The 15,779-nt window shown below is 38.0% G+C and overlaps 1 protein-coding gene across 1 annotated transcript in view; it reads left to right on the top strand.

The window, feature by feature from the left end:
* CHN1 (chimerin 1) overlaps window positions 1–15,779 on the top strand; it is a 318,387-nt gene that overhangs the window by 173,028 nt on the left and 129,580 nt on the right. Inside the window, exon 6 of the mRNA XM_006866659.1 lies at window positions 7,432–7,720. Coding sequence (XP_006866721.1) covers window positions 7,432–7,720 — 289 coding nt within the window. The remainder of the gene's footprint in view (window positions 1–7,431; window positions 7,721–15,779) is intronic.

Here is a 15,779-nt window from a genome sequence, read left to right as displayed (position 1 = left end):
CATCTTGTCTTGATGTTCAGTAATTTTCCCAGAGAATCTTTCAATAACGAAAGTCAAGGCTTGAATATTTTCTTCAGTTCCCCTAGCTTGAGAAATGCTGACTGTGTTCTTCCTTTTTGGTATTCTAATTCCAAATCTTTGTGTATTTTATTATAGTATTTGGTTTCATCTTCTCGAGCTGATCTTTGAAATTTTCTATTCAGCTCTTGGACCTCTTCAGTTCTTCCATTTGCTTTAGCAGGATGGGGTATAGGTGAGTAGTTGTTGTTGTTGTTAAGTGCCATCAAGTCAGTTTCGAACTCATAGTAACCCTATATAGGGTTTCTGAAGAGCAGCTAGTGGGTTTGAACTGCCGAACTTGTGGTTCAAAGTCCAATACTGATCCTACAGCGGCACACCAGGAGTCCAAAAAATCCTACCTTTTAGATAGCAATTTTTTCTTGGTTCAATGTTTGCTTAGTTGTTATAATCCTTTGGCCAGTTTCCAGAGTTCTGATAAAGCCATTTCTGAACTTTCTGATTATTGTTTTTTTGTGGGGGTTCATGTGTGTGTAGTTGTACATGCAACCATTTTGCTTAGAATTCTTCTGACTGCTTAGTTTTTGGTGTACTTGGCACTAAAATACTGACAAGTAGCTTTGATAGCACAGAGGAAGCTTGTCATATAGAGGGTTGTTTTATTAGGAAATTCTCGATATCTCCTTTATTTTCTCTTGGAATGGTCAGATTCCCAGAGAAGAATATTCCAATCTCCTAGCAGGAAAGGTACAATTTTTCTGGAAACTAGATACAGAAGAGATAGTGGTCACTACCTTCAGTATTTAAAACTTCCACTTTAGCTGTCAGAATGGTACCTTAGCTTTCATCTCTACCTGGTGTTTCTCAGGTGTAGAATCACCCATCTTACCCTACCTAGAGAACAGACCTGAAGAGTTCTACCAAAGCAAGGAATGGGTGACATTGGGTCCAAGGGGCAGGACAGGGTCTGTCTCTCAAACAGACTTTCCATTAGTCTTTTTCATGTCAGTTCTTTCAGAGGTACTTGGTGTCATCAACACCTTTGGAGGTTTAATTACACAAATTGGTTTCCTTCTTAGCTTTCTGCATTGCTGACTTAATATCCCATTATGTTAGTTCTTTTAAGAAAATGACCATTCTTTTGTTTTTTAGTTTCCTAATTTTTATTGCTGGTGTTTCTCACATTATTTATCCATATGTGCTTACACACTTTTTTTTTTTAAGTCTATTTTAGGAGTTTCATGTAGTAGAGGAAAGGAGAATGCTCATTCTGCCATCTTTGACCAGAAGTTTTAGGTCTATATATGTAAATAATGCCATCTCATGTTATCTTAATCATAGTTTTAAAGGAATTACTAGATAAAGGAGCAAATTAGGTTAAAATTCCTTTCCAAAATATTTAGTTTATACATTACAATATTTTTACTGCATTTTACCATCCCAAATTATATAACAAAGTAGTATCCTAATGAAATATTAACTGGAGAATTTATTTTTAAAGTGTTTATAGCTATATTCTCTCTTTATAGAATTTATATAAATTTATTTTAAATATGTGATCAATGCCCCATCATTTACTTTTGACTCTGTTTCTTAACCTTCCTCTGAAGGGCATGTTTATGATTACATGAATTGATGACATACTTGTATTTCATCTTTAGATTAGCTTCTTCTACTTCAGTAAGCAACAGATAAATATATATTTATAAGAAATAAAACTGGTTTTGAATATTGATTGCTGGAAATACTTCTAACATTTTATTGTTAACTTAGACAAGTGTGTTGTATATGTTTGTTAACAGAAAACATCTGTTAGCTTGGAGCTCTCCTTTGAAGACATAACTTCAAATAGTTTTTGTTCTCAATTCTTGGTTAATTTTTTTTTTTAAAGTAAAAATTCTAGAGGCTATTCTTTTTAGATGCTTTCATTATTTTGAGTCTGTAGACACAATATTTTATGAGTTTGATTCCCTTTTTTACAAAAAAAAACCAGAAAGGGTAATATTAACAGTTTTGTTTACCTTTTTTAAATGTTAATAATATGTATATTTTAGTTCATCAAAATACACAGCATCAAACAGCTTTTTAAGTAGAAAACATACAGTCTTTTTAGAAAGTGGCAATTATATCCAATGGATTCTTGGTGTGGCACTGTAGGATCAGCACTGGACTTCGAACTACAAGGTCAACAGTTCAAACCCACCAGCTGCCCCTTGGAAACCCTATACAGGATCACTATGAGTCGGAACCGACTCAACAATACTTAACAACAGCAACAATTATGTCCAACAGTACCCGTTCAAAGGATATCATCCTAGTCTTTCTTTTAAAATACTTGTTAACTACGGTACTCCTTTGAAGGAAAGTTCTGTCTAGGTGAGGGTTGGGCCTATTCAGTGTCAAGCACATTCACTGAGGCATGAGCAACCATTACAAAGCAAGGCTAAGTACAAATAGGAGAAGATGAAAAGGAAATTCTCCTATAAAATGGAGAAATGAGAAAGTGGTTTCACTTTTTTATTTATAATTCAGTACACTGCAGTCTAGAGCATTATTTGCTATCACTAGATCTATATGGAAGCCTGTTGTGACGTTGTAAGATAAGCGCTGGACTGCTAACTACAAAACCGGTGGTTCAAACCCACTAGCCGCTCCTCGGAAACCCTATATATGGTTGCTTTGAATTGAAACCAACTCGAAGGCACTTAACAACAGATCCATTTAATACTATTTTCTGGCCTTTCTCCTTTGCTTGCAGAACCTAACCCCCAAGGTACAGTGGGAAGATTCCCACTTCCCCTCTCAGCACTCTGTTGCAGACCTACTCTGTGTAACACAGTAGTATAAACTCAGTTTTGGACATCCAGAAGAAAACTTCAGTTTTTCCTTGCCTTTTGTTGATTATGAAATAAACTAGTGCAGAGATGTTGTTTTACTGCCAGTTGTTGTTGTTAAGTGCCGTCGAGTTGATTCTGACCCATAGCAACCCTGTATAGGGTTTTCAAGGAACGACTGTTGAGCTTGAACCTCCGACCTTGTGTTACCAAATTATTTATTCAGTCATTTTCAATGCATATTTATGGGGTATCTTTTCTGGTTTCATTTTCTGTTATTCTATGCAGATGCTTAAGCTAACAGAGAAGGAGAAAGAAAGGAAACTAACATATATTGAGCATACTATTCACTTAGCTTTTACTTAAATAGTCTAATTTAATGGTCACAACCATATGGTGTAGGTTGAGTTGTGCCTAGTTTCTCAATGTAGAAACTGAAGAATAATTTTCCCAAAGTCATCCTGCTAGGAAGTGGCAGATCCAGAACTTAAACTCAAATCTGTCTGATGCCACAGACAGGTTTTTCTGTTAAGCACGAAAGAGCCACACCACACCTGCCTGCCCATACCTATTTCAGGGCTGCAGGGGTGCTTTTGTATTTGGACATAAGAAGCAACTTTAAGATCTTACATTGTTGTGAAGTGCCATTGAGTCAGTTCTGACCCATAGCAAGACCCTATATAGGCTTTCCGAGGAGCAGTTGGTGAGCTTAAACTGCCAACCTTGCAGTTCAAACAGCTTTGCAGTCGGTGCATTAACTCACAGTGCCACACCAGGACTCCCAAGATCTTACGTAATCTTTTGTATAAGCTCTTTTATCCTATTAAGCAAGTGAGTTTCTTGGTTTTCATGGTGTAATGGACATACTGATTTTACTTAGCTTCTATAAATCACTTTAAAGGAATCTAACATTATCATATCTAAACAAGTTCAAACACATTTGTATCATTGTTTTTGAAATTTTAAAGAAGAAACTTTTAAATTAATCATTTCATGTTTTCTCTGCATCGATAAGTGTATTGCTTTGTCTTCTCCATGTTGTTATCAAAGGAACGGGGACTTTATTATGAACTACCTAGAACCTAACAATGACTTATTTGTTGTCTTGCTAAATGTTGCATAAGTGACAATCTGTAAGATGTAAACTTTTATAAGGAAGGAATCTTTCTTTGCCCTTATATTTATATTTGCCATTCCTTCCTCTTACTCTTACATAGAATAGACACATTCATTCCTTAGTTTGTTGCCCTCTTTCTCTGCCTCTTATTCCATACAGTACAAGTGCATATGCCTTCAGACTGAGCAATGGGAGAAGTGTCTGGTATTCTGTGATGTGATGCTATACTTGATGTAATTTCTTAAGTAAGAGAGAGCCGTGGTTCAAAGTAGGGAAATCCTGCCATTCCTCTAATAAAAATAATGCAAATTGTCTTTAAAAAATTAATCAGAATTCTACAATGGAAATTCATGTTCCTGTTCATCAAGATTAAGTTTTAACCAAACCATATTGTGAGTTATTTTAGTAAACTATTATTTTAGCTCCCTTAAGACTAGAAGTTTGATTAAACTGGAAGAGTGGAGTTGAAGTGCAGGCTGAAGAAGAACCGGAAATCGTGGATACTATCTCTTGAAGTCACCGAATTGAGAAGGAAAGGCAGCCTTTGTGTCCAGAATCCTAGAGGTCTTCAGAAAAGCCTTTCCTCGGATGGATTAGTAATAGCGCTGACGTCAGTCTCTAGGCAGTCTAACTCTAGATTCCGTCTGCTCCTTCAAACGCCCCATTCCCAGCCCAGGTGAGGCCTGTCTCACCATCTTTCCTTCACTTACTGGGCTCCCAGTGCCTCTTTGATGTGAGGAGACAATTGAGTGGAAAATGCCTGCTTCCTATTGTGTGCCATCCAATGGTTTCAGACTCACAGCAATGCTACAGGTCTGGATGGAACGACCTCAGAGGGTTTGGAAGGTTGGAACCTTTTCAGGAGCAGATCACCAGGCCTTTTCTCCCATGGAGAAACTGCTGACCTTTTGGGTAGTAGGCAAGTGCTTAGCCATTGTGCCATCAGCGCTCCTTGACCTCATTTGTTAGGTTTTAGTGCATACCCATTGTGTAAATGTTTATTGTAAAATCATAAACTCTGGCAGGAGAAAATGGTCTAAGCCCTCACTGAAATACTTCCGAATATAAAGGTTCTTGCTAAACAATGCTGCTTGTTTATTATTGTCCGAACCTTAGAAAAATCACTCTAAAGTTGTTTTCCACATTTATTTGTAGGTAACAGATACATATGTTAGCAAAGCAGAATATAATTAAACTTGTATATTAAACTTTACCTTTGGAGTTGAAATTTTATCTAAATTTTTTATACTTACTTTCTAATGAAAATTTATTTAGGAGAAATATAAGAGGGCTTCAAAAGCCCATGAGAAAATTCCTTTTTAAAAAAAAAAATGTTTTATTGTGAATTATGTGATAATTTACATGGAAGAACATTAGCTTTACATTCATCCTATTGTATTTCGTTGCCATGGTTATAATCCCCTCCATGCATCGTCAACCAACCAAAGGGTATACCCTGCAAGCCTGCCACCACCCCCCAACCCCCGGTTGTCAACACACATCCCCTCTCCCTCTCTGGGTCTAGAGCCCCCAGCTGCTCCATCTCTCCACGTCATCATTTTTGCCTCCATCTCTGGAGTCACTGTTTCTCTGGGTAGGGTCCCACACTCCGCTCTTCTCCCTTGATTTGTCCCAGGGAACTCCGCTCCTGGACTACAAAGTCAACCACTCCCCTCCTTTTGCTACAAAATGTCTATCTTTACATTTCCAACCCTTACAGTCAGTCCTGATAGCAATTATTCACTATTGTATCACAAGAGACCTATTTCCATCTCCTTTCATCAGCCCCACTGAGACAGATTGGATACTACTCAGTGGAGATTCTACATTCCTCCACGCCTTCTGGATCTAAGCTCCCTTGTGTAAACTTGTAAGCCAGTCACTTCTTGCCTTTGTAGCCCCCCCATTTTGGGTAGCCAGTGTCCAAGTTGCCCATCACTATCTAACCTGTGTATCGAGGTGGTGGGAATTTTCCTTGTTGTAAAGATTTGTTCCTTCTTTTAAGCTATTGCATCCATAGGTGTAAGTCAAGTTCATCAAATTGTATCACATTATTCTTTCATTATCTTTTAATTCCATTTTTTTTTTTTCACAAACTTTTGGGAGACCCCCTCTCCCTATCCCCACCATATTTCTTTAACCCTAGATGAACATCAAGAATGGGAAATGGAGTTATATGGATGATTCACTTGAGTATGAATCAAATTTGATTGTTTTTAAAGAACTAAAGGTCCATAAATCATATTTTAGAGAACTGCCAGCATGGATAATTTGTTGAGTTCTAGATTAAATAATTATTAAAGTCAGATTTGAACTACAAAAACAAAAGTAACTCAGAGCATTTTTTTTTTGTTCCCTTATTAAAGGATACATTAAAAAATGAAATCTTATGAAAATTTCCAAACTTTATCCTTTAGAATGTAACCTCCTATACCAGAGTCATAACAGCTTGCAATCCAATTTACATGCTTTAGAAGTGATTACTTTAGTATGTTAGTTCACCTCTGTTCTGTGTATCTTTAACATTGACACATGCACTACTTAAGAATAAAATTGAGTGTTTGGTTTTTGATTAGGCTCACCTGGGTTCATGCCGCAAGCCATCCTCAGTGCCTGTGGTGTCAACTTTCACAGAATTTAGTACACTTTCTTGCTTGTATCTTTTTGCAAGGACATTGTTGCTGTAGACAAACCAACTTGGAGCTAAAATACTGAAATGATCTTAAAAGTTACCCATTTTTCTCTACTTTCTAAGCATGTCACCAAAGCATAACCTAAAACTGAGACCAGACTATTTAAAGCCTAATAAGTTTGTAACTTCTGTGCTCTATATACTGCACACGCTACTCACTCACACCAGCAAGCCGGTACAGAGGATGACTATGCAGAAACGAGGAACAAGTCCTTGGCCCATGGCCAGAAACAGTAAAAGTGTGTTTCTGTGCCATCCTGCCCTATGGGACTCACATTCTGGAATCAGTTCCACTTTAAATACTGGCTGGCATCCCACTCAGGTGAGCCCTAAATGCAGCTTTGCCATTAAGAGCCATGAATCCGAGGTCTAAAGTATGTGGAATATCTCTATCAGCCAACTTGAAGAAAAATAGGGCAGTTGTGGGAATTTCCTGTATTCTGGAGTTGGCCTGTTGAATAGTATGTTTTCTAATAGGACCTGAGGTTTAGTTCTATAAGCCTGGTGGTGAAGTGGATTCAAAAGATAAATAAGAACAATTGTTTTCCTTCTAGGGTTGACATAATGCTGTCCTGTTATCCCTTGCTGTTGCCAGTTCATTTTTATGTGTTGAAAAGTATAATTTTATAGTTTTTAGATGATTCACAGAGATTAGCCACAGCTTATTTTAACAAAGAGCACACACACAAACCAATAGTTTTTAATTTTTTTCAGAAAGAATTCACTTGCTTACTTTTTTTTAAACCATCTTTCCCGTTTCATTGAGGCAGATTTGGAAGTCAGACCAGAAACTTCAGGCTCTACTACGATGGAAAGCACTTTGTTGGGGAGAAACGCTTTGAGTCCATCCACGATCTGGTGACTGATGGATTGATTACTCTCTATATTGAAACCAAGGCAGCAGAATACATTGCCAAGATGACGATAAACCCAATTTATGAGCACATAGGATACACAACTTTAAACAGAGAGCCAGCATACAAACAACACATGCCAGTCCTGAAAGAGACACACGATGAGAAAGATTCTACAGGCCAGGATGGGGTATCAGAGAAAAGGGTAAGCTACCATGAAACCACACTTTGTCTTTGTCTGTTTGGGGTCTTTTTCAGAAAGTCATTGTTGCCTTGGAGAGTCCAGCTCCTAGTGCATTCAACATTTCTTCTCCTCATGTCCAGTTCCTTGTTCGTGTCTCCTTCTGCTTCAGTTAAAATATTGCTAACGTTTTTTGGGTTTTTTGTTTTGTATTGCAGATTATTTTCTATTTTGTCAGTTTCACAGTTTTAAAACTATGTAGTTGGAAAAATGGCCCCTAGTAAAGAAGTTCAGGGGCTTTAGTCAGAAGTATGGTCAAGAAAAGAGCTACTCTTCTTTCATTATAAAAGACAGTTTCATTTTTCAGTTGTCGTATTTTAATTGTGGCATGTTTCAAGCGAACATCAGAATTTTTGTTTCTTTTTTTAACTTTATTTATTTGACTTTAAAAAGATCCCTGACCTCCTCCACCCTTACCCAAAGAAAAGATGGAGAGAAATTCCTGATGTTTAATATTGTGTGATATTTATTTCATTGGGGAAATTTATGTTTTCTGTCTGTACTGTGTTAATGCATTCTTGTATTTTCAAGAGTATTTGGTTATTAGGTTAAAAAAATGCAGAATTATACTTTTTTAAAGTTTGGATTCAGTCACCAAATACAGTTATATCTAAGTTCTGACAATTTGTCTGCTGTGCAACTTGGGCAACTTAGTTTCTGTGTGCCTTACTTGTAAACTGGTAATAACTGAGTTATTGCGAAGATTAAATTACATTGTGTGTGTTAAACACTAAATCAGTCTTGGGACATAGTAATCACTCAGTGTGAGTTTGGTGATTATGCTGTTTTACCAGCCATATTACCTCAGAGCATCATCCTGAAATACTTCTGGTCATCTTGGAGTATTTAAGTACAGAAGGGAAAGTCAGACTGCTCATTGTCCAACCCAGATTTTAGTTTCTGGCACATCTTACTTAAAGCAGCATTTCGTGGCTGTGGAAAAATCATCATTTTAAATTACTGACTGTAGAAAATGGTTTTTCTTACGCTTACATTTGTAGGGAACTACAAATCCTTTTTGGAAGTAGCCAGAATTTAAAACCCTAAATACATGCAGTATTTAGCATTGCTCTTTTCACTGTGTAAATCCCATTTTCTCACTGTTGTTGATTTTCCTTCATGGCATTGTTCAGTAATACTTGTATTTAAATATCTAAAACTGACATTTCATTTTATGCTTGCATATTCTGCGTCAGCATTTGTGAAATATTTAAAATTGAGTCTTTCAGAGTTGATCAACCTACTAATAGCCTTTGCTTACATGTTCTGTATATACGTCTCGTTATCAGGGACTTGAGTTAAAGACACTTAGCTAGGCCTGGGGCTAGTCATCCCTAAACTTTATGGTGTCTTTGTTCATAGGAGACACAGAGATTGTCTTGAGGACTCTCAGCTCTAGGATACATCGCTTCCTGTATGTTCTGGCAACATTACCTATTGCATTACCTAGATTCTCCTATGCTGATGCCCAGTGATAGCTGTGTAGATACTTCATTGGAAAGTCTCTTTGTCCAGTAGTACATAGTTAAGAATCATTTTGAGAATTACTCTTTGCTTTAAACTGCATGCAACTTAAATCAAGTTGACTTAAAATCTACTCACTCAAAAATAGATTTATTCTATTTACAGGTGTCATCCAACAGGACAGGGATGATGACCTGTTCAACAGCTTGAAACATTGATTCCCTGTCACAGTGGATGACATTTGTAAGTAAAGATAATTTTATTTAATTGATTTAAAATACTTACTGACACAAGTATAGTTGAGTAACTATTTGACTGCATCCTGGATAGCTAGAAAACTCTTGTCTCCATAACCCCTTCACCTCAAAGCAAACTGTGTTGGCTTTGCAGGAGTTAATATGCTGTGGAGGGATGGATGCATACTAGTGTTAGAATTAAAACCTTCATTCTAGTTCCAGTGTAAGAATTGATTTTATTACTACTTTGGGCAAATGGCTTCATTCTTAAGAGGCTGCATATTCCCATTTCTGACTGGAGATCTCTGAACTAGATGATCTCCAAAATGTGATTCTTGGAATCTGTGGTTCTTCAAAGGCTATAGAAGTATTATTATAGGAGAGACAGACAATACTAGAAAGAACATTGAAATGCTGTCCTGAAAGGTGAGGTCTGGTTTTTAGCTTTCCACCAAGTAATTGTATGATTTTAGGAAAATCACAAAGCCTGTCTGGACTTTTGGAGTCCTGGTACGGCGCTGTGGGTTAATGTACTGGACTGCAAAGTTGGACCGCAAGGTTGGCAGTTCAAGCCTCACCAGCCATTCCTTGGAAACCCCGTACAGGGTCTCTATGGCTTGGCACCTCGACGGCACTTAACAACAACAGCTACATCTGGAGTTCAGTTTTTTCATATTACATATAGGAGGTGTTTGTAAAATGTGTGCTTCATAGGATTTTAATAAATGGTTGCCACAAAAAGGGTTCTGTGCTCAAATATATATAATAAATTTAAGTCTTTTGTTTCATCTTATTTTGTTTTCAAGCCCATTTCCTTTTTGTCGGCCTTCTCTTTTGTAGACCTAATATATACTTGTCTCCCACCACTTTTGAGAGCAGTTTAGGAAAATAATGTTTCATAAAACCTGCTTTGGAAAACTGTGAATCAGATGATCTGTGAAAGTCTTCCCTTGTTCTAAAATTGTAGGAGGAAAATTCCAGGTTTATTTTTTGAAATCCTTAAGGTGAAGCTGTGCAGCTGAGCTTTTGGTGACACGTTGGCAGATTGATCTTACGGCCGTGACTTTTTGTTGCCATAGATAGTGAATCCTGAGGATTCTTAGTTATTCCTAGGAAAACTGGAGGCCTATTGGGAGGGAATTGTTATTATCGTCTAAGGATTTTTTTTTTTTTTTCTGTCTAAAAGGACTTAACTTTGGTATCTAGACTAGGTAAAGTCCAACTTTGTATCTACTTGGTAATATAATAATTTTATTTATTTTGTTTTTGTTTCAACTTTTATTTTTTAATCTTAGACCTGTAGATAGTGGCTTCAAAAAATTTGTGGAAAAAGTCCATTGAATTTTGATGTCATTTTCCATGATTTTTTTGAAGTCCCTTCATATTTGATCAGATTCTTGTCCTAACTATTACTGTTGTTTAGGTGCCATTGAGTCAATTCTGACTCATAACAACCCTGTGCACAACAGAATGAAACACTGCCTGGTCCTGCACCATTCTCTCAATTATTGTCACATTTGAGCTCATTGCTGCTCCATCTCCTTGGGGTCTTCCTCTTTTTCGCTGACCCTCCATTTTACCAAGCATGATGTCCTTCTTCTGGCAGTGGTCCCTCCTAATAAAATGTACAAAGTTGGAGAGCCAAAGTCTTGCCATCCAAGCTTCTAAGAAGTATTCTGGTTATACTGCTTCCAAGATAGCTTTGTTTGTTCTTTTGGCAGGCAGTCCATGCGACTTTCATATTCTTCTCTAACACTGTAACTGAAATGCATTAGTTCTTCTATGGTCTCTCTTATTCATTATCTGACTTTCACATGCATATGAAGTTATTGAGAATACCATGACTTGGATCAAGGGCACCTTAAGCCCCAAACTGACATCTCTGCTCTTGAACAACTTAAAAGAGGTCATGTTAAAAAAAAAAAAAAAAAAAGAGGTCATGTGCAGCAGATTTGCCTAATGCAATACGTCGTTTCGTTTTTTTGCTGCTCTTTCCTTGAGTGTTGATTGTGGATCCAAGCAAAATGATGTCTTAGACAATTTCAGTCTTTTCTCCATTTGTGAGGAGGTAAGTTATTGTCCAGTTGTGAGGATTTTTGTTTTCTTTACATTGAGGTGTAATCCATACTGAAGGCTGTGGTCTCTGAACTTCATTAGTAAATATTTTAAGTCCCCTTCGCTTCCAGAAAACAAGGTTGTATCATCTGCCTATTGCAGGTTGTTAATGAGTCTTTCTCCATTCTTGCCTCTCTCCCTCCATTCTAGTGAATATAATAGGCTTACATTAAGAGATACCTGACCAGTGGCTAAATACAATAGTTTTATGATAATTTTTCTTACTAATAATATTTTAAATTCCAAAAAAAAAACAACATACTTTAGATAGTGCCACATGTACTGCAAATAATATAAACCATCAAACATATTGCATTTCAAAAACCATACTATGAGCTAGATCTCTGGATGTAGCCAAGAACCTCTTTGCTTCTGAAGAGGTTGGGCATATTGGTGGTGGTAAGACCATAGACAGGACCTCTTGTCTTCTGAATGTAGTGTCTCACCTCCAAAGCCGTTATATGTGATGACAAGGATGTACAGACTGCAGGTGTTAGTTTTATGGAACTTTGGCAGACTAAATGACCTTTGTGTGTCTGTATGTGTATACTTCATTCTTCCCATGGAAGATTGGAATGAATGCAATGTGTGATGTATTGACATATGTGCATCAATTTGTCATTAAGGCATTTCTTTTATATTTAAATTTCCATTTTGTAAGTCTTCTTTGGCAGTCACTAAACTGTGTATATATTGAGACGGTCTTGTGAAATTTGAAGTCGTAATGCAATTGGGGGCCTACCAAAAACTGCATAACTACTGGAATTCATTGGGTAACTCCTATGCTAATTAAGGTTTTGGGTCAACTTGACAGAGCCAGTATTCTCAGTGTTTTGGCAGTTAAGACATAATAATGTCCAATGATGAGATCTCCTATGAGCGGAAGGAAGTTTCCTCAGACATGTGATCTGCATCCAGTATATTGGACACTCGGACAAAGCTTGCTTTGCGTTTTATTGGATCTGGATTCTGCATTTGGCTTGTCATCCCACCTCCAGTTTTTTTAATTCGATTTAATGGCCTGCTGTATTGTCTGACTGTCCTGAGAGTTCTCAGTAGCCTGACATCTGACCTGCCGACCTTGGATCCATTTGTCTTTGCAACCGGGAGCCTGCTGATCTTGGGCTCATCAGCTCCTGCATCTGAGTCAGGAGGAGCTTTCAGCCTGACATCTGTCCCACGGAATTGAACTTGCCTGCCTCTACAACTGTGGGAGCCATTGCCTTGATATAAACATAGATATTGATCTAAGCTTCGCTGGTTTTTTGCCTCTAGAGAACCCAGACTAAGACACTTGCATAAAATGAGAGGGGTCTTGTCTTCTGAAATTGAAAAGGGGGCATGGACAATGTGGTCTGCTAATTGACTTAATCTTTCACAAAGAAACTATTGTCAATGTTTTTACTTGTTTTTTTTTTTGTTGTTAAATATGTATATAGAACATCATCTGTATCCATATAATCTCAATGTAGAAAGCAGTGTTGTTGTTAAGTCACTTCTGACTCATAGAGAACCATAGAGTTTCTGAGGAATGGCTGTTGAGTTTAACTGTAGACCTTGTGAGTCAAACTGACGTTATGGTCCAGTGCTTATGCTACAGCGCCATGCCAGGACTCTGTAGAAAGCAATAGAAAGGCCATATGTAATCATGAATGAAACTAATACTACAGGAGATGCTGACATGAAACAATCTGCAGAAAACTGTTGATTTCTTGATTTTGTACTTCACTGTTTACGGGCCCTTTATTTTTCCTTGCTCCTTGCTCCTTACTCCTCCCCAAGCTGTGCTCCTCATATTCTTCTCCTTCCTTGTTTTGCCTCTATTTACTTCTTACTCTCTCTTTCCCTCAGTTAAAGTTACTTGCTCAGGTAAGGCTCAGTTATTCCAGAGGTGAATAGGCTTTAGAATTACCAAATGTGCGTAGTCACTGGTTTGCATTAAAAAGCCAAAGTAGTAACATATGAGAAAGACTATAACTTTGATACAGCTTCCACAAGTAAGTAAATATCCTCCTCTGTAAATATCCTCCATAAGAAATCAAGTAAATTTGGTGAGTAGTGTCTGAAATCTTAAAAGCTCAGGAGTGGCCTTCTAAGGTGCACCTATTGGTTTCTCCATGTGTGGAAGAAGGAAGAGTGTTGAAAATTGAAGATGCTTGGAATTAACCAGTCCAATGGACAGGTGAACATCAGTCCACGACTATTAGGCCGGAAGAGCTAAGTGGTACCCTGCTACCACGACCGACTGCTCTGAAAGGGACTGCTATACAAGGTAACAGATAAAGAAAATGTGGGAGAATGTATGGACCAAAACTCAATATTACTTAAAAAAAAGAAAAAAAGACAGGACTTACTGGTCAGAAAGAGACTGGAGGAACCCAAGACTATGGCCCTCCACCACCCTTCAGGTCTGTACAGGAACTCACCTTTGTGGCCCAATTTTCAGCCAAATGGTAGATAGGAACACTAGTAAGGTGTGCTCACTATGAAACAAGTCAATTATTCAAGTTCAAAAGGACAACGTTTACTTAAGGGAAAAGTTGAGAAGGGATGGGAAGGAAGATGGAATGGAAATAGAAACAACAGGGAAGACGCGGGATAACTTGTTACACGGAGGTGGGTGCAGTCATTGAGATAAACAAAGTGTCTGATTTGTTGAATGTAAAACTGATGATCTTGACTGTAAACTTTAACTCAATTCATTCATAATAAAAAGTAAAAAAAAAACAAAAACAAGTCAAGTGTTTTTGTTTTGTTTTTAATGTACTATTGTGAATTATGTGATAGTTTACATGGGATAACATTAGTTTTACATTCATTCTATCGTATATCATTTCATTGCCATGGTTACAATCCCCTCCATGCATCATCAGCCAACCAAAGGGTATACACTACAAGCCTACCCCCTGGTCATCAGCACACAGACCCTCTCCCTCTCTGGGTCTAGAGTTCCCAGCCGCTCTTAGGTCTGTACACTTTTGAAGGCGTGTTTACATCTCTCTAAACCCTAAAGAATTCAGTATTCTTCTTGTCATTGTTAGGTGCCATCAAGTTGGTACTGACTAATAGCAACACTATGCACAACAGAACGAAACATTGCCCAGTCCTGGGCCAACCTCACAATTGTTGCCATGTTTGAGCCCGTTGATGCTGCCACTCTGCCAACCCATCTCGCTGGGGGGTCTTCCTCTTTTTCTCTGACCCTCCAGCTTACCATATATGATATCCTTCTCCAGTAATTGGTCCCTCCTGACAATATGTTCAAAGTAGGAGAGACTAAGTTTGGCCAAACTGGCCTCCAAGGAGTACACTGGCTGCACTTCTTCCAACACAGATCTGTTAGTTCTTTTGGCAGCCCATGGCACTTTCAGTATTCTCCTCCAACACCATAACTCAAAAGCATCAATTCTTCTATGGTCTTCCTTATTCACTGTCCAGCTTTTGCATGCATATGAGGTTATTGAAAATATCATGGCTTGGATCAGGCACACCTCAGTCCTGAAGCTGACATCTTGGCTCTTCAACACTTTAAAAAGGTCTTGTGCAGCAGATTTTCCTAATGCAATACGTCGTTTGGTTTCTTGACTGCTGCTTCCATGAGTGTTGATGGTTGATCCAAGAAGAATGAAGTGACTGCATAGAAGAACCTGGTGCCCCTGCCGCCATCTGCACCACTGCTGCCCTGCGACGACCACCGCAGCCCCCTGCCCTGCAGTCATGGCCACTGCTGCTGTCGCTACCGCCTTGGGACCACCTGTATGATTAGGCCACAATCTTCAATGAGTAAACATATTTCTCAGTTCTGTGGTGGTGTTGGTCACACATTTATGGAGTTTCTGAAGGGCAATGGAGATTCCTGCCAGTCACCGTGTGACCTCTATGCAAACAAGTGAACTGTAGAAATTCATTACTACTCCACCAAGAAACCCCCATAAGAGTGGTTAACTTGAACACAGAAGTGTTGACTTGAAATCCCCAAAGCAATTTTTAAGAGACCTGAATGGGGTAAACCTCAGTGCACTTCCTTTCTATTGCCTCAGTATTACTAGATTGAAGAATTGCTGCTTCTTAGTAAGAGGTTCATTTCATTTTCCATTACTCCCAACACCATACTAAAAACACTGAGAATTATAAGTGGAGTATTTTGAAGTAGACTTCAGTTTCTTTACAACGTTTCTGTATTCACTTTTTTTTTCTTTCTTTCTTTT

The sequence above is a fragment of the Chrysochloris asiatica genome, unplaced genomic scaffold (genome assembly GCF_000296735.1).
Source record: "Chrysochloris asiatica unplaced genomic scaffold, ChrAsi1.0 scaffold00094, whole genome shotgun sequence".
NCBI lineage: Eukaryota > Metazoa > Chordata > Mammalia > Afrosoricida > Chrysochloridae > Chrysochloris > Chrysochloris asiatica.
This window is presented reverse-complemented; position numbering and strand designations above follow the sequence as displayed.